This window comes from Papaver somniferum, chromosome 1 (assembly GCF_003573695.1).
Source record: "Papaver somniferum cultivar HN1 chromosome 1, ASM357369v1, whole genome shotgun sequence".
In the NCBI taxonomy this organism is placed as follows: domain Eukaryota; kingdom Viridiplantae; phylum Streptophyta; class Magnoliopsida; order Ranunculales; family Papaveraceae; genus Papaver; species Papaver somniferum.
The window spans coordinates 234,958,813-234,979,231 of NC_039358.1; the positions used below are offsets into that span (position 1 = coordinate 234,958,813).

Here is a 20,419-nt window from a genome sequence, read left to right on the forward strand (position 1 = left end):
TTATAAAGTTTTTTCATATCTTCACGCACATCAACAACTTTACTTTCTAATTGTCTTACATCATGATACAACTTGGAGTAAGCAAAGTTTAGATACTTCAGTTTCAATCTAGGATCTAACACAAGTGACATAGCCAATATAGGACTTAAGTTCTACCAATAACTGTTAAACTTTTGTTGCATCTCTTTCACCATGTCCCTAATGAATTCAATTTCATTTGTGCTTTCTTTTTTTAATAATACCTGAACTTGACAAACTCCTTCAAAATATAGGTTGGAGGTAGGATACTTACTACCAGAAAACAAAGTTGTGAGATCATAAAACGTCTTGAGAAACTTTGTGACCACTTCAATTTGATCCCATTCTTCGTCAGTTGGGCAGTCTTTATAGTCTGAATCCACCTCCTTCAAGTGAGCGAAAACACTTCTATACACAAGACAACTGTCTAACATAAGATAAGTTGAATTCCATCTGTATAAAAAAAAGTAAAAAACATTCAATGAGTATATTATAAACAATAATACCATTCTTTAACTATATAACAAAATAAAAGTGGAAACCCACATTGTCTTAACATCTTGACGAATACCCCTTCTTACTGCAGACATTCCTAAAGTATCAACAATGTCCAAAAATTTTTGTTTCCTTACTGGGGACTTTTAAGCGACTTCACTGACTTTCTTAACTTAAGCACAACTGGATCAATCTTCACAAGTCCATCTTTTACAATAAGAGCTAAGATGTGAGCACAACGACGCACATGAAAGTATTTTCCCTTGTGAAACATGATCTTCTTTGCAACAAGTCTACTCTGCATAATTCTAGCACAAGCTCCGTTATTTGCAGCATTATCCAAGGTGATGTTGGATACTTTTTATTCAATTCCCCAATCTTCTATCATTGCAAATACCTTGGCAGAAAGGTTTTCACCTGTATGAGGTAGTGCAACGCAAAAATTAAACTCCCAATTAAGTACTTCAGTTCACATGTATGAGGTGGTAGAAGATCTCAAGACTCAAGTAAAATATCACATGCACATAAAATAAAAGATCTGAATACTCAAGTAAGTGCTTCACCTGTATGAGGTGGTGGAAGTTCACAAAAATTCAGTAGATACTTCTTTAATTCCCAATTTTGATCAAGAAAGTGGACAGTTAAGCTTATATACCCTGTAGTCGTAACAGAGGTCCACATGTCTGATGTTAGACACATCCTACCTGTAAGGATTACACATACATATCAGCACATCTTATCATAATCAATTACACATACATAAAAGTATAAAACAAAACATATGGTGTGGGTCAGCAGGATTTGAAATTTTGAATCGTACCTGGAGCAAGTTTCAATATGTTTCGAATAACTTCTTTTCGTGCATTATGTTTTTTTGACAATATCGGCTTTCCCAGTATTCCTTGCTATTGGTTTAACATCCTCATTTAGATAAGCACATATGTCCCTAAATTCTTTCCACTCCACCAAAGCCAATGAGACATTTCTTGCAATGAGTAATTCTGAAATAAGATCCCGAAACTTCATCGATCAATTTTGCGTACGCGGGAAGACAACTGGCCATTCTTTGCGCATAAAATCATTTGCCCCGTGTCCTGAGAATGACGCTCACGGCATTTATGCCTTTTCATAGATGAGGTTCCACGTTTCTGGATATCATATTTATATCTCACTTTACAAGCCTTGCACACTCCCTTCTTTGATCCATATTTATATTTAACGAAATCAAAATATTCCCAAACATCAGATCTAAGTTTATGTTCCTTTTCACCTGAAACTGGTGCAGGTGTACAATCAACAGTTGTAGAGCCATCCAAGGGATCTACCATCTCAACATCATCATCCTCACCGTCACTACTCATAACATCGTTATAATGAGTTTGTTCTTGTACACTTGACATCCTGGAATCTGGATGGAGCCACAAAGAATAGGTCAAAGACACAAAAATCAGTACATTACTTACTAGTTACTATCATGGTTCAATAACAAAACAATCAAAGAATTCAAACCAATAAGGGAAAATAACTTGGACAAGAAAAGAAAACAAAATCCATCAGATTATTACTACTATCTACTATCATGATTCATGGACTAACATCAGCAATTGACTTGCAAAATGACTCAATCATCAACTTTGGTCATTGAGCAGTGAAAGTTTGAAACATAACCAATCTAGAGAAATTATCAGACATGACATGAATTACATAAACACAGTACACAGAAGAACTAAAGAAGATAGGATTAGAAGATTACCTGTCCTCAACTCTGAATCTTCCACAACAAGATGAAGAATTAGCGGAGATTATTAACAAAACCCCAATTCCAGAATCTGAAAAAACTCAATCTAATCGAATCACTATCTGCAGAAGTTAAGATGGACAAGAAGACTCATTTTTTTGAAGATTAAAATCAATTAGAAATCACACTTACCCAGGAGTTCGGTGATTGTGAAGATTCAAGTCAAGTCTTTCAAGATCGATTTCAACATTCAACTAATCAGTGAACTGCGGATCTGCAGCTGCCGCTGCGGACGGAGAAGAAGAAAGAAGTAGAAAGCAGAGAAGATAACTAAGCTAGGGTTTTTATGTTTTATACCCAGACACGTATACAAATTGAGAGGGACACGCGACATAAATGGAACTGCGGATATACGGGTTATATCCGCGGATTTACGGGATGGGCCGAGTTTATCCGTTCTCACACAAGTAGGCATTTCTCCAACCCTAACCCGGCTTGTTAAGACAACCATCCAAGCCGGGTACGGATTTTCACGGTCCGGGTCGGATTTATCCGCGTGTTTTGGCTGGTTTGCCATCTCTAATCTCATCTCTTCCAAACATTGTGTGAAGCTATCTCTTGCGATTCGTACGTGTCATCATTATTTTGTTTGTTGATAAGAATATGTGTTGTACAAATTAAATTCTCTGAAGCACAAAACGGTCGTCTATTTATGAGAATCTATACTAGTATCTCGATTAAATATTAGAATCTCCAAAGTTGACAATAAAGTTGGTGGTACGCTCTTTGCACACTATACATAAATGCATTCTCTTAATACACTTAATTTTTGATTATTAATCCTAATTAATCATCTTTCCTTATATTACATTAATTTCTGTCTTCAATTCATTCACTTGATCATTTGATTGAAATAAGAAGAGAAGATGAATTTGGCACATAAAAAATTCATTACTGGTTAAAAGAGTAATTAATCTTCAAGAGTCGTGTGCCTATAAAAGGGGCCAAACCCCAAACACAAATTCCACAACATTTAGCCTTACTCATCGTCATCCCGTTCAGGCAATCTCTTATCCATTCCAACATTTCATCGATATCTCAATCTCTTCCTGCTATCTTCTAAATGGCGGATAATCTTACTGCAGAAGATATTAAGAACTTCTATCTAGATGGAAGAGCGTTATATAGAGGGATGGTCGTTAATGGTGGTAAGGATTTAGTGGCATGTATATATGCCATCGCACTATGGATTTCCCTGGAAGGAATGGGGTATCCGAATCTTGTATAAAAATTCCTAAGGATACAAGATATGGTGGTTGACATCATCCTGGATGAAGCAATACTTTGTTTTCGATGGCTTCAGTCAGTTACCCCGCCTGCACCGGTGGTAAGTGTGTCTGATATGCCATTAACTGAAGAGTTAATGGGAGGAAAACCACTAAATTTGTTATTGGTATATAGGAATAGGATGAATGTCTTAGCAAAAGTTAACCAGATCGTCTTTGAATCATTTTCCATCGCTTTTAATGACATCATCCAAGAAGTGTCTGGCATGAGCTTTTCCCAGTTGAATATTCAGCCTTTGATGCAAGATCAGCATGATTGCCATGCGTACCCTTATCACTACCCCCAACAAGAAGCACCTGTTGTTGGCGGACCCTCAGTATATCATTCTGTTTTCCAGTGCAAACCATTATATGGTTTGAAGAGAAGTGATGGTGTCCCGATCGGAATGTATCCCGTCTTCAAACCTTCAGCGTTGATGTTTGCTGGTGGTTCTGCATCTTCGGCACCAATAAATCTTCCAAATCAGACACCGGTCAATAAGGAAGAACATATTCCAGAAATGAAACGGGGTATATTCTTTACGTTTTATCGGGAAAATCCGGTTCAACAAAGAGAACTGGAAAGTTTTTTAGAAAGGTAATCTTGTTCAACAATCAAATACTGTTAACTTTGTGTATATCTTAGTCACCAAATTAGTTAGTTCACTTCACATTGCAGATCGTTTGGTGATGGATGCATCCAGAAAGTCACAATGCAGCAAGTTCCCGACAATGAGAAGCCACTGTGTGCATCGGTTGTTTTCTCCTCTGAGATCTCGGTCCTTGCAATCATGCAAGGCAGAGAAATCGCACCTATGAGCATAAATGGGAAGAAATTTTGGGTTGGGAAAGAATGGATGTGATCCAAAAGAGGGGAAACTAGATTCTGCAGGGATGCATTTCGAGGATCAACAAGACAATTGTTTTTTGTATGTTTGTGTTTTGCCTTGGGTAGTTCTTGGTACAATCATGACTAGCAGCACACTTTCAGTGTGTTCTATTCATTGGATGACCTAAAATCGTGAGTCCATATTGGTAAATAATAAAATATCGTAGATATTTTGTCCTCTTATACATTTTCTCATATATATATATATGTCAGTTTTATTCTGTAGTCTCAAGTTCACTGGAAGAAAGTTTTGGCTGGCAAAGAGAATGGTTACAATCCAAGAGAGGGGATTCACTAGATTCTGTACAACGATTTGGATACACAGATGTATTTCAAAGATCAAAACAATACAATGCTTCTTCAGTATTTTTTTTTTTTGTTTCGCTATTTGTTTAAGTTTAGATTTGTTTGGGTAGTTCTTGGTACGATCATATAATCCAAGTTAGGGATACCAGCACAGCAGTGGCATAACACTTTCAGTGTATTTCATTTATCGGATGAACCTAAATTAATCATTTTATATATCAATCTACATTTCATTCTTTGTAAGTAAATCCAACCTGGGGATTCTCAGAGTCCAGCCTATTTTAACAATTCTTAATATATATCTAATGTTAGAGCATACAGACTTATCATGAAATCTTAAACTCAGGAGTAAAAAAGATGAAGATAACAAGAAATTATAGTGCTTAATTATACAAGAGTAATCTTCCATCAAAGGAGAAATTCATATCATAAAATTTAACGATTTAAACTGGCGCTTTCTGCCAAATATTTTTTTTTTATCGGTAAGGGTTTGGTGTTGAAGAGTTCCGAATTTAGTTCATTGGTATCAATGACTTTATCACAATGACCCGTTAACCGAACCTATAACTGATGGACCAACAAAAGGGAATCATCGCACCTAAGTTACAATAGACTAACATAAACATAACAAAAAAAACAGAAAGAAAAGAAAAGAAGAAGAAAAAAGAACGAAAACTGCAATTGTTGATTACAATATTTTAATATTTTACCGGGTATCAGACACAAAGGACCTCTATCGAAAATTTTAAAATTACCGACCATTTATGAGTATCGATAAACGTAATCTTATGTAAGTAGTAAATATCGATAATTCTAATTCAATACCGAACATAAACATAAACATTGTATGCAATTATATCTATTAAATATCGACAACTTGACACGTGTTATAAATCCTTCTTCTGCTTAACATAAATATCTTATGAAACTATCCAGTAAGCGTTGACCACTCAACGCGTGTTAGAGCATCTCCAATGCAAGGGATAAACGTCTTAAAAATAAATGACATTTATGATTTAAGATTTTCTGCATCAAATTTCCATCTCCAACACAAGGATCAAGGTCATAGAGATGGATGACATGGTTAAGTGAGGGTAATGGAGAAAGTCTAAATAAGACTTTTTTCATTACCTTGGGTCTTAGGTCCACATCATCACTTTGTTTCTAAATTTAAATAAAAAGGTGTAGGTAAGACCTTGAAGATCGGAGATAGATTTTAGGTCAATTTTTTTTATCTTTATTTATTTTTGTACTTTAGCAAATGACTCACCAAAAAAAGGTGATAACAAGACCGATGACCTTGACCCTTTGCATTGGAGATGCTCTTAAAGATCTCACCTTCACTAAACATAAACGTTGTATGAAACTACCCCCATTAAGTATCGACAACTCAGCGCATGTCATGCAAATTAATTTCTCATAAACACAAGACGGTATCTATTAATTAGAATCCATTCTAGTATCCACCAATAAAAATATTAGAACCTCCAAAATTGGAAATATAGTTGGTGGATACTAGTAACTCCGATAAATATTAGAATCTCCAAAATTGGCAATATAGTTGGTGGGTGCGCTCTTTGCAAATTATACATAAATGTATTCCCTTAATCTAGACTCTTAATTTTTGAATATTAACCCTATTTGATCATCTTTCCTTATTACATTCACTTAGATCTCCCAAATGCCCTATTTATAATCAAAACCAAACCATTAAGCCAAACCATAAACCACAATTTGTGTATTCCCTCTGTGAAAAAAAAAATGGAGCAACCAAACTCAAAAACCTTAACAGAATCATCTCAAAAGAATTGCAATAACACCTACATCTTAGGTAAAATCTTAATTACAGATCAAAACATTACTTTTAACCCATCTGAAGGGATCAACCAAATCAACAGAGAAATGGTTAATCTTATCTCAACATTTTCTGTAGTAGTGCTTGCTAATGCTTGTTTTAGTTTCAAGTTTGAGAATGAGAAAGATAAGGAATGGGTCATGGATTCAAGGCCATGGCTACTCTTCCAAAACCAGTATCTACTTCTTTTAAAAGAGTCGTGTCCGAATGAACCTCCTTCACAGATGGAGTTTACTACTTGTCCATTTTGGATTCGAGCTTACAACATTCCTCATTCTGTAACTAATACAGAAGATTTGGGATTAAAAATTGGTCAGATCATTGGCTATGAGGTTTTGGAAGTTGAGAGAAAAAGGAAGAGGAATAACTATTTGAGAATTAGGGTTGTTGTGGATGTTACCAAGAGACTAGCAACCGGTTTTTGGTTATGTGTCTCTAGGGATCTGGATGAAGTCATTTGGGTGTCATTTAAGTATGAAGAATTGCCTAATATATGTTACAGATGTGGTCTGATAGGACACTCTGTAGATTCTTGTATTAACGATGATTTAGCTAATGTACCCATTGATGAAAAGTGCATTGTTAACTATATACGTCTAGCTGATAGTGGTGCTTATGAAGGAGCCGATCCATCCAGAGTGTCGGCCGATGCTAACGCCTTGGAGGAGGAGGGGAATGAAACTCAGAGAGGTTATGGACCTTGGTTGAATGAATTACAAGGTTCTGATGATGACGACGACAACGACGACGATGATGATGGCGGCGATGATGATGATGATGATAAGGAGGAGGAGGACGACGATGATGACGACGAAGACGACAACGAGGAGGAGGAAGAGGAGGAGGAGGAGTACGAGGAAGAGGATGATGATGGCGGAGACGAAAATCAAGTTAGTGATGAGGATGGAGTCTATACTGGTGACGATGAAGAGCAAGATGACTTTAGTAGTATCACTTCTGAGAGCACTCCATCAGAGTAGATCATCAGGTAATACACCACAGCTAGGTTTGAGTCTAAGTAAAATATTTTTTGGGGGTTCCTGCTGCATGTTTTATTTGAAACCCAAGAATTTGTCTTTGGGATTTTGTTTGAAATTAATAAAAATAATACAACATGATTGTATTTTTTATGTATTATGAAATGTAATTTCTTGGGAGATGGAAGAAATCCCTAGATTAAGGTAATACAAAGTGTATTATGTTCACCAAGTGAATCTGATTATATCAGAAGACTTAAACCTCTATCAAGTTTTGTTTTAGAAATAGCTAGGTAGAACTGTATTAGTTTTTGACCAGACATGAGAGTAATACTTATACACTAATATCCTGCTGCACATACCAGATGAGGGCCGCTGGTAAGGTAGTTCGATTGCGGCCTGTTAAAATTAAACTAAGTGGTACTAAAAACTGCATAAGTGATAATATGCTTGTAGGTACACGAAATAGGATTACCACGTGTCATACCAAGTAGGATAATGAAATCCTAGTCAAAGATCCGTGTCAGTAACCTATGAGATCAGTCAACATCAAAAGGCGAGACACAGATCCCAAACGCGAGGTAACTCCCCACCCCGAAGAAAAACAAAAGGACTATCGAGATGTTAAGCGAGGGCACAAAAGGATTTCTTGGCGAAGAAGACAAATCGCGAAGTTGGAGTAGTAGGGCGCAAGAAAAGGACAGGTGTCCTGACAAGACCACGTGAAGACAACGAAAGGTGGTGGAAAATTTTATGGAATATGCACCAGGCGCAGCATAAAGTAACCTCGGCGAGATGATATGAGCTGTATACCACTATGGTTGCCTAGGCCTATAAATAGAGACCTTTGAGCAATGAAAAAGGGGGGGATTCTAGTGGTGGGGAGGAGAGAGGGAGAGTTAGGGTTTCCTTGTAATCCATAGGCTTGGAGAGGTGATTAGGGTTTCTCGATTGTCCACGAGTATAACTTGTATTTCGCTGGAGATTAATAAATAATCCTTTGTTCTTACGTTTATCATGTCTTAGGTCTTATTTACTTTCCATTTGGATGTGTTGCTGGATTTCTAGTAATCACATTTTGGCGCCAGAAACAGGGAAACTTAGATTGGGGGTCAATCCTCATCTAAGGGTTAGAAGAAAGTCGAGGGTGTGAGAATAGGAGATATAGATAATTGGGGTTGGAAAAGTTCCATTGATATTGAAGTAGGGATAAGTTGATGGATAGAACATCAGATCGAGCTACACACGTAATAGCAGTAAGGAAAAGCAAACGATTGGCAGATAAGAGGGGAAGGATGGAACGGGCCGGAACATCAGCTGCAGCAGGAAGACGAGAAGAGAACCAGCGGCAGACGGAGGAAGATGGCCTCAGGGAAGGTTCAATGCACACATCCGATACAGACGCCGTTGTCGAGGAGGAGATGACTCGTGAGGAGATGGAAGAAAATATCGGTGAAGAAAACATGACGTTGGACCAGCTAAGGGAGACGCACCATCGTGAAAGAGAGCGATATCGGGACTTAGCGGAACAACATATGCAGTTGGAAAGGCATAATGCAAGGTTGAGACAACAAAACCGGCAGCTTAATGAAAACATGGAGACAAACGCCATATATTCGGAAGGAAACACTATATCTTCGGAGGAAGATGAACTACGGCGAAGGAGGTATGATCATGATGAAGATGAAGGAGGATGAAGAATAAGGTGACGAGTAGATGATGTCGAAGAAAGAGACTTGAGAAGAGCATTGGAAGATATGAGGAAGAACGGAGGCAGGAGGACGAACAACAACATCAGGCGAACCTTATCCGAGACGAAGAGGAAACACGACGACTAGGCGAAGGGAGGCTTAGCGTGATGATAGGCCGTCACCACGAGGAGGACGGAGGAAACTTGAACCAAGAAGTTCTGAACGAGCTGAGAGACATGAGGGCTTTAATAAATAACTCACGGAGAGGTGGAAGAGTGCAACTAGGAGAAGCAATAGAGGAAGCAGATAAGTCACCATTCACCTATGATATCATGCACGCGGAAATCCCGGAGAAATGTGTGTTACCAACGCTTGCAAGCATATTCAGTGGATCGAAAAATTCAGTGCAACACTTGAAGCAATATACCCTTTCGTTGATGCAGTGGGGACGAGATGACGCAGTAATTTGTCAATATTTCCCTGCGAGCTTAGCAGGGGAAGCATTAGCCTGGTTTGATGGGCTCCCGGAGAAGTCGATATCATCATTCAAAGATTTGCAGAGGATATTCTTGAGGACGTATATAAGAAAAAACTTGTTGAGGCCAGGGATAGAGACATTGTTCAACTTGAGGAGAAGGCCAATGGAAATCTTGCGGGGGTTGGTCACGAGATGGAGAACAGTCTGCAGCGAATTAGCCGGGAGAGTTGATGGATGAAACTTCATCTTAGCCTTCGTGAATGCTCTGATCCCAACAGACCTGTTGTACACACAGATATTCATTATTCGAAACTCGATGACGATGAACAGTTGAGGGAGTACTAGGAGGAATACATAGCGTTGGAGGAAAAGCAGAGGCAGGTCAGCGAAATGACGTTGGTCCCAACGAAAGAAGGAAATTCTAGGATGTTACCAATGACAGTGAACACATTAGAGGTATAGATTGATCAGCAAAGGTATGAGGAGTCGAAATGAAGAAATCATGAGCCACGAAGTTACAGTACGAGATACCAACCTAGGAATAATCAGGGACCTAGATACGGGGAAAGGAGGCCCAATGGATCGATCTTTGAAGATGTGAAACTCCCAAGACTTAACACAACTGTGGAGAAGGTGTGGGAGGCAATAGTGCTGATTGAGGAAATCCCTTCCCCACCAAATTTCGGAATAGAGCCCCCACCGGGGTCTCGAAGTCATGAATTCTGTAAGTACCATCGCTTCCATGGACACCACACAGGAGATTGCAGGAACGTTCGACGAATTATACTTCGCTTGATAGATCAAAGGAAACTCGCGCATTTCCTAGAGGGTTATGTGCCACCCCCGCCACCTCGTGAGAATCAGCCAATATATCGAATCCAGATAGACCGAGGAAAGCAACAATTAAACTGTAATTCGATAATTCACATGACAAAAAGTCTCCAAGACTTTTATGAAAATGTGCTTAAAAGAGTACACAAGAGGGATTTTGAGGGAAATGAAATGTTCAGCGTCATGACGAAAGAGCCATTAGAAAAATGGCAGAAGAGGGAGATAACCTTCTCGGCGAAGGATGCACCTGATGGGGAAATTTCGCACACAAATCCTCTGGTCGTGACCTTGGGATTTGGAAAATATTCCAGATGGGAGGAATAGCAAGCTGAGGAAAGGAGAATTTGGGCAATAGACAGAATCCTAGTTGATACTGGGAGTTCAGTCGATATCCTAATTTACCATACCTTTAGGACCATAGGATACAAGGACTCGGATCTTGTACCTTCTACATATAACATATATGGGTTCAATGGGGTAGCGTCTAAGCCTAAAGCGGAGTTGACCGTGAAGATTCTCGCTGGAGAGCTAGAGACGAAGGTCACAGTCTGTGTCGTAGATGTCGATTCTCCTTACAATTCTCTAATAGGGCGGCCTTGGATACATGGAATAAAGGGAGTTGCGTCGTCATATCACCAGGCGATCCGGTTTTCGATTCCAAGTGGAATCGGCGAGATAAGGGGAGATCTGAGAGATGCAAAAGAATGTATAACAAAAGACGTGCATAACTATGAGGAGAAGATAAGAAAGAAGATGGAACAAAGGAAGAAAGTCAACGCAGAAAGAAGAGTCTAGCATCTGATGGTATTTACGATAGAGTCTAGCAAAGAATTGAGCGTAACGCAGGAGGACGAGGAAGAAATCAATGAAGCAAAATTTCATATTGAGGAAGATAACAACGCAATTCAAGAGGTAGGAGGCTAGGTCAATCAAAAGCCAGGGGGAAAATCCAAGAAGGGGAAGTTTGCTGAAGGAAATGAAATGACAAAGAACAAAAGGGAAACTCCCACGACAAAGGAGAAACAAATTCCACGAGAAGGAGGGAAGATAAACCGGTCAAGAGGCAAAAGGGTGCAAGAACAAGAGGCCGAGGAAAGCATTGAAATACAAAATTCGCATAATAAATTGAAAGACAATCGCGAAGATGAGGGGAAGGCCCAGTTAAAGGAGGAACTTTACCAAGAGAGGCAAAGGAAAGAAGATCTGATCAGGGAACGAATAAGGTTAGAAAAGGAAAATGAGAAGTTGATTATCAGAAATAATCATTTGAAAAGGAAGCAGGAAAATAGCGATATGCAGGAGGAAAGATATGCCATGGGAAGAGCACGAACTGAAGAAAAACATTACGCACGAAACGAGAAGGTCTAGGGCGAGGTGAGCAAAAAAAGCGAGAAGACTGGAAGAAATCCATCGAAAGCAGCAGAAGAGAATTCAGGGAAAGAGAATATCGAATGCAACAATCAATAGCGGTTACTCAAAGAAGAAACAATATCCCTAGGGAAGGGAGAGAAAGAGATTTGAAAATGGTGAACAAATGTTCAAGGAGCGAGCCATGCAAGCCAGAGATAGTAGCGCTCTTCTCGTTAAGGCAAAGGGAGAATGAGAGCTTGCGAAGAAGGAGTTGAATGAATATCAAGCCGAACACATTCGTAAGGAAGAAGAGTAGACGAGATAAGATAAATGTATTCGCTTTATTTTCATGATAAAAATGAAACGATCTATAAGCTCAATTTCCGAAGAGCATAGCAATAAAATTTGATGAAATTTTGATGAAATAAATATTCGCCGAGTAGCCAAAGAAAGTAAGACCTCAAGATTAGGAGGAAAATAATGAATTGAAATAAAAGTTTCTAGGGAAACTTAAAACCTTCGCCTAGGAAGGGTGGAACCCACGACATTCATCCTAGTTCGCATGAAAATGCAAGAGGCAAAGACCTAAAGCATGTCGTGGACGACTTAGACAGAAAGCTAGGGGCAATAATAAGACCTATCCGCTGGGGACCCCTTTTATGATGGCCTTCGGTAAGGAGTGCAGAAATATGACCAAGGCGCCGACATATTCGGTTGAGCTGCGGGTGCCTGGGACGTCTGGAGCGTTACCGTCCATGTCTGTCTGGCAAGTCTTGGCTACGATGCACTCGATCCCAAAGAAACCCCACTTAGGGTGTGACTTCGTAACTCCGAGCCTTATCAGCGAAGAAGATAAGAAGTCACGAAAACAACTGAATATCGTAATAACCGGATGGGAGGAGAACAAAATGCATGTTAGGGTTAACCTCCTTTAAGGGGCACTCAGGGGGAATATAAAGGGATGGCACCCTCCAGATTAGGGAGCTGTGTGACCAAAAAAGACGACAATGTTATGGGGCTGCTATTCATGGGAATAAGTAGGCCTGTCATATTGTCGCGAAAAGAAAATTTACCAAAAATGTTAAGGCGAGGTTGATGGATTGCTATTCGCAAAAAATAGCAAGCGCCTGAGACTTTGCCGAAGTAATACCCTTTATAATAGGGTGAGGCACAATAAGACCTTAATTAGGAGGCGCATTAAGACCTCGTAAACAGAAAAACCAAGGAAATAAGCAAGAAATGGATACAACTACTAAAATAGAAAAGTTACAAAGAGCATTCTCAGAACCATCTCGATCGGATAATGCCAACAAGAACAAGAGGAAAGTATATACTTTTATATTTTTTGTTCTCTTAGCATAATCCGATCTAAGAGAAGGAACCTGAGGCAGAAAACTGAGACCGAGAACATACTGTAGCAATCAGTGCTCCTCACTCTTCTAAAATTAGCATTCTTAACTCGCCGGAAATCAAAAGACAGCAGGGATGAGTGAAGAGGTAAAGTCGGGACTAAGGATGACTTGAGAAGTAAGGGAATAAATAAAGATGAAAACTCGCAAAAGAATAAAAGGCAAGTATATACTTAAAGGCTTCATTATTCTTTTAAGAGTTTTCATGGTCAGTATATACTTGAGGCAAATGACGGATATCAAATAAATACACGCTTGATAAAACAAAATCATAATATCATAAAATGTGATGATTCCCAAAATAAAGTGTTTGACCCCCAAGCTTGGGAGCGCCCATAAAAATTGTTAGTTGTAAAACAATGATCTGAGACAAGAGAAGACAAAACTAAAATTTCTACTGAGGGATGGCTTCATCGATGATGGCGGGCTCAGGGACCTCACCACCTGCCACGTTAATGCTAGTACAAGCACCCTTGGACCCCTTGTAGTTCTTCGCGGTGCCACCTTTTGGCTCCTCTTCGTCATCAAAAGATGCTTCCTCATTGGAAAGATCAGCAGCTTCATCCTGAGGCTTCTCATCATCGGAAAAAACCTCTAAACGAAAAGAAGGAGGAGGAATGCCATGCTCGGCGTAGTAGTCATTGAAGAGCGGAACCAAATAACTCTCAGTATTCTTGCAGGCTGTCTTGGCTACCTTCTTGGAAGATTCGATGATCTCGTCCATATTATCATTTAGGCTTTCAACCTCCTCATTAAGACGAGAAACGTCACCACGAGCTTCATCTCTCTCTCTCTGGTGATACGAAGGACCTGGCTCTTATGACGCTAAGGTAAGATGAATTACATTAGAAACAAGGAAGTAAGCTGGGACAATCAAAGATTAGTACACCTAAAAACTACCTTCCGCCTGAAGGATAGTGATATTTAAAGTACTCTGAACATCAGAGTATAAATGATCAAGCCTGGCTACTTTGAGGTTGGAATCTTCAATCTGAAAGCATAACTCATGATACATTCTATCCCATACTTCACCGTGAGGGGATTTCAAAGTTCTCTTGTCAGACTGAATGGCGAGAACGCCTTTTCCACGAAGACTTCCAGGCTTGATTGGAGGGGAGGATTTCAAAGGTTTCAGACGAGAGGAAGTGGCTAATTTAGCTTGCAAGAGTTCCACATTTTTCTTCAGACAATCAACCTCCTCGTTTAGAACATCCACAATGATCCGGGACCTCCGAATAGTAGCTACGAGATCGGTTTTGGTTTTGATCACTCGATCGTAATCTTCCTCCAGTTTCTTATAATTGGATATCGACGAAGAATAGAGGCGCCGCGAGGTCGTAAGAGAATTAGAGACCCGTTGAAGCTCTGACTTAAGGCGCAGGTTGTCATTGTAGAGGTGGAGGTTCAGTTCCTCGTTATGAGAGCATTCAACTGACAGACGGTCCACTTGCAAACAAAGGGTCTCGGCCTTTTCATTAAGGATGTAGTTCTCCAAAACATAAATATCATTATGAGTTGTAAGATTCACCATCTTAGCGCGAATATCTTCTAGCGAAGAAGAAGATTCGTCGGCGCTCATTTGACGTTGCATGCATCGAGCTTGACGAAGCGTAGAATAAGAAAATAATGGAAGTAAAGGCAAGAACAATAGAGGGACGTTCAAGAAAAAAGAACTTACTCAAAAGCTTCTCTATATTTTGATTTTGCTGGCGGGAGTGATATTTTTATTTCTGAAGGTCCTCCGATAATGCTCAAGACCCCACTCCTGATGCTCCCGGGTGCTTGTAAAGACGGGTGAATAATTGTCCATGAAAAAGTCTATGTTGAAATCCAAGGAATCAAATTCGTCAGCTGAAGAAGGAAGTTGCAAGATGCCATCGCGAGAACGAACTTTGAACTCATTGACAATCCGAATCGCATTATTAGTAAGCTGGAAAACCCCACACTGAAGCCTACCGAGAATTTCCAGGAAGATGGGGTTTTAAGGATCATACAAAGGGAAAGATAGTCCCGCTCTCAATTGACCTAGAGAGATTATCACCTTATCAGCAGACCAAGGATCCGAACCAAGCCACCGGTAGTTCAGTTCCATGTCTTGGATAGCAAGAATAACAGGATCAGGGGAAGAATCAACATCTGGAAACTCCTCGAGAGTTTTGATAGAAGAAGATGCAGCAGCACCTTTGGGAGACAAGATAATGAAGAAACTAGAGGATTACAGCAAAATAAGGCAAAAGTAAGAACAGATGTTAAGCAAGAAAAGAACAGAGATTAGAAGAAGCAGAAAAGAAACTCAAAGTAAGGGCGGAGAAGTGTATATAAGCAAGAGGAGGGGACCGGTAAAACCGGGAAGCGGTATGATCGAAGTAAACATGACCGGTAACGAACGATTACCCTGGGAATGTGGCCACGTGGAATTACGGGAATGGAGAACGTAACGGTTAAGGAAACTTGGACAGAATAAGAAAAGGAAAAATATAGGTACACGAAATAGAATTGCCACGTGTCATACCTAGTAGGGTAATGAAATCCTAGTCAAAGATCTGTGTCAGTAACCTATCAGATCAGTCAACATCAAAAGGCGAGACACAGATCCCAAACGCGAGGTAACTCCCCACCCCGAAGAAAAACAGAAGGACTATCGATATGCTAAGGCGAGGGCACAAAAGGATCTCTTTGCGAAGAAGACAAATCGCGAAGTAGGAGTAGTAGCGCGCAAGAAAAAGACAGGTGTCCCGACAAGACCACGTGAAGACAGCGAAAGATGGGGTAAAACTTTATGGAATATGCACCAGGCGAGGCATAAAGTAACCTCAGCGAGATGATATGAGTTGTATACCACTATGGTTTCCTAGGCCTATAAATAGATACCTTTGAGCAATGTAAAGGGGGGGATTCTAGTAGTGGGGAGGAGAGAGGGAGAGTTAGGGTTTCCTTGTAATCCATAGGCTTGGAGAAAGGATTATGGTTTCTCGATTGTCCACGAGTATAACTTGTATTTCGCTGGAGATTAATAAATAATCCTTTGTTCTTACGTTTATCATGCATTAGATCTTATTTACTTTCCATTTGTGTGTGTTGCTGGATTTCCAGTAATCACAATGCTCACATCGGGTACCCGCATGTCACTGTAGTATAGTGCCTAGTTAGCAATTCGGGGTAAAGAGGGAAGTTCGGGACGGCATACTACGTGAATTATTCGGATTCTGGTAAATAAGATTCGGTCAAAAATCCGGTCAACGATTCGTTGTTCGGCAGTAGTTCGGAACGGCATACGTTCGGGTATAATTCGTTTTTAAGATATGAAGTTGGCTTAAGAAATTAGGGATGTATACAAATATAAAAATATACTCCCTCCGTTTCACAAAGATAGTCCAGTTTGACTTTGTCAAGATATTAAGAAGACCATTATAGTTTACATGTCTACCTTCAAGTACTTGCCTAATTTAGTTCAATTAAAATGTTAATAATAAAAACTTCCAAAAATTGATATGGAATTGTAAAGAGGAAATGAGTAAATAAAAATTAAAACATATCCCATTTTTGCAAAAAAGAAAAGAGATGAAAAGAATATAGAGATAAAAAGATTGTATATTTGTGGAGGATAAACTTTATAAGGAATTTAATTTCGAACCATATATATTGTCTTTTAAAAGGAATGTAGAATTAATGTGTTTCCTTAATTATATAGATTGTTAGACGGGGTCCCATTAAAAAAGAATTTATAATTATAAAAGGTTTAAGGGTATATTGGAGAGATCATTGAAAAAATACGTCCATAAACAGAAGCTGGACACAATTCTGAAACCGACCAAAATGGAATTGAGGACGGTCTTTCAGAAACAGAGGGAGTAGAATTTAGAGGTGGGTAATCATGATTTAAAGTTTAAATGCGTTATATACTAAGTACCTTGTAATAATAGCACCAACAAATGGTTGGTCGGGTGGTTCCGGCCCTAGTGAGGGAGTTTCAGGTGTTGTGTTCATCTCGATAGTCTAACGGGTGGGTTTCGTTCCAATTTCGAGCGTCTTTTTGGATAGTTACAGCGGCCCATAGGCACGAGATGTACCTTGTGGGTGTGTGTGTGGGGGGGGGGGGGTCCCTGGGCGACGAAGACCTCAACGAAGGGAATTTTTCAACTCATTAGTGAAACTGCAAAAGAAGAACTTCTCTCATCGATCAATTTACGAACTCGGAACTAAGGGACTCACTTTCTAACCTAGTGAACCGAGCGTACAAAAGAAAACTTCTTCTCTTAATATAAAAGTTGGATTATCAGTCAAGCTTGAAGCCTAAAAAATCTAGGCAATTTAGATATCAGTTGAACAAGACCTCACAGACTGCATTTTTGAAAAATGTTATAATAGGCCGAGTTGAACTACCGAGTTGAGTGAGTTGGACCGAGTTATGCTAACCCGGTGAACGAACTAGTTAGCCGTATAATTCGAAAACGCGAATAATTCGTGAACCCCATATAGTTCGCTTACTAAGGACGGTGTTTTATGTATTCGGCCGTATGATTCGGATACGTTCGGTAATGATTCGCGAATAATTCGGCGAATTACTAACTGTACTACAGTGGTAACACCTTGTCAGCACTAAACATTTTATCTATCAAAAACGCAATGTAATGTGAAAAGCTTAACGCAATGTAATGTGAAAATCTTAATTTAAAATCAACCCATCAAACACTGGAGTGAACGATATTGGCGAGGAGGTCCTTCGTTGATCAGGAATATTCGTCTTATATAAACTCATCCGAAGTTGTTGATGAAATTTATTCATCTTATCTTTCTTGGATTAAGTCGAATGCACAAGAATGTAAAAAAAAAAATGCACTGCGAGTGAAAATAGCAGTTTCTAGCTTCAAAATCTTTTGAATTACTATGTTGAATCTTCAAATTTTCCGAGTACAGTAGCTTTTTTTTACCACTAGTAATGAACAATTTGAGTCTAATAACTTTTTTTTTTACCAGTAGTACATGAAACAGCAAATAATGCCTTCGCGACTAATTTTAACAGCAAATAATGTACATATACTTAATCCAGGCCTGTGATCCACAACATTTACATAATGAATATTTTGATCAAGTCGCATCCTAAAAGGAGAATTCTCGGGCGAATTTAACATCACTCATGAAAAATATATGGCAACATGAAAGATCTAGTTTTCACGATTGCAAGCTATACAAATTCAAAAAATATGAACTTGGATTCTGAAACTTTTCTTTTCAATTAACTCGAATACACAGACATCACCATCTTTCAGATGATTGTCAGAGGCGAAGTTACTCCATCCCGAGGTAAGCCTACCATAGCAATTACCAACAATGGAGACCGAATACAACCCCACTGACCACGTTCTTTGTTTAACACTGAGAATGACGCTTCGTGTTTTCCCAATCAAGTATTTCCTGGCAAAATGTATTGGTACATTCTGCAAACAAACATAAAAGGCGAGTCAGTACGAGAGACAATATGTTTATAAACGTCTACTGCAAAAAGTATAAAAGCATACCACAGGTCCATTATACAAATGAGTAGGTCGCATAACAATTAGGCAGACAGGATTTTTGGATTTGAATGCTTTTGCTGCTTCAAGTGCTCTTCCATTTGTCTGGTTCATGGATTGTTCAGAGAATAAACTCCGAGGTCTTTGACTGTCTGTTGTTTGCTCATTGTCACTGCTTTCACGTTCAGTGTCAGTGGCGACTTTAACTGTCTCACGATTCACAGATTGAAAACGAGTATTATCCAATATTTCAACAGAATCGTCACTTTCTTCTATTGCGTCATGTGAAGATTTCTTGCATAGGCGCCTCTCATGATTCAATTCCATATAATTGAATTTGAGATCCTTGTTATCACCAGAAATGGATACTCAATTTCAGTAGCACTCATATCAAATATGATAACATGGAAAACAGAATTTCCTTCGTATTTAAAAACAAGTAAATGACCAACACTTATCGAGTAATAATCCATGAATTTGTCCCATCCATTCTCGAACCATATCATAGTCTTAGTTTTCTTCAATTCGATACGCCATATTGTACCATTGGGTACCACAGCGAACGCTACGTCGCCAAGTTCCGTTCCAAACTTGTTGACAAACTTTTTAGGCAGTTCCTGTTTCATGCATGCATAGTACATTATCAATTCACTCTTGAATTTCCTCAAATTTTGCAATACAATTTACCGTTAGAGATAGGAAGTGAGACTTACAATGAGTTTATCCTGCAAAATTATCTTGAAGAAATGATATCCCTTTGTTTTCTTCTTCTTCTCGGCTTCATGGTGGTGACGATGTCGTTCACCTTATTTAGGGAAGTCATCAACTTTTTCAACTCTTGCTTTCTTGACTGCATGTGGTTGTTCTTCCTCAAAGGAAACTACTGGCTTTTCTTGTTTTTCTTTATCACGCTTTTTCATGGTGCAAAGAAAACTACCTATGTTTTTCCTAGATGGCGTTCTATCTCCATAGGTCAGCACTAGGTGTTTGTAAATAGCGTTAGTGTCTAAACCTTGATCTCTGCTCAAAATCTCAACCTCATCACGCACATTACCAACTATTCTGAGGGGAACAACAGGTAAAGGGATACTTCCAGGAGACCCATACGGGACGTGATTATGAACACCATTAGTGCAGTGAACTCGGAACTTGTCTCCTAGAACCCAAGAAATGCGCAAATAAAATTTGCAGCCGCACTTGAATTTCGATCTTTCCTGCACCTTTTGTTTTTCGCTCTCAACTATATGCGCAGCTCTATTGCATCTGAGGATAGCGCGTGCTTTCTCCCTAGTCACAGTCGCACCTCCATCCATTCGTTGAATTTTAAGAATGATACCCAATCCCTTCGCGATATTAGCGCACCTCGCAATTGCTTCATCAATGTTATCAAACAGCTGCACATGGAGCCTATTCAAAACAACGAGCACATAAACACATTTATCTCAAACCTACAGGAATTCAGAATCTTACATCTGGTATTGTGAATTCATTAGTCAAATCAAGAATTGGCGAACCCAAATCATCAACAGCATCCTGTTTAAGAC

At 39.2% G+C, this 20,419-nt stretch overlaps 1 protein-coding gene across 1 annotated transcript; it reads right to left on the reverse strand.

The window, feature by feature from the left end:
* Nucleotides 1–15,343: 15,343 nt before the first annotated feature.
* Nucleotides 15,344–19,516, reverse strand: LOC113272909 (B3 domain-containing transcription factor VRN1-like). Its single transcript, XM_026522698.1, has 4 exons — nucleotides 19,232–19,516; nucleotides 18,882–19,085; nucleotides 18,604–18,800; nucleotides 15,344–15,569 (listed from the first exon to the last, which is right to left on the reverse strand). The coding sequence occupies exons 1-4, from the start codon at nucleotides 19,514–19,516 to the stop codon at nucleotides 15,344–15,346; spliced, it is 912 nt and encodes a 303-aa protein (XP_026378483.1).
* Between the last annotated feature and the right edge of the window lie 903 nt (nucleotides 19,517–20,419).

What these genes read in the sequence shown, in the direction of transcription:
- LOC113272909 (XM_026522698.1), bottom strand. Translation starts at nt 19,516, where the DNA reads ATGTACTATGCATGCATGAAACAGGAACTGCCTAAAAAGTTTGTCAAC. An exon ending in ATTTGTATAATGGACCTGTG is followed by an intron (nt 18,801 to 18,881) that starts GTATGCTTTTAT and finishes GTTTGTTTGCAG; the next exon opens with AATGTACCAATACATTTTGC. An exon ending in GGTGATGTCTGTGTATTCGA is followed by an intron (nt 15,570 to 18,603) that starts GTTAATTGAAAA and finishes GTAATCCTCTAG; the next exon opens with TTTCTTCATTATCTTGTCTC.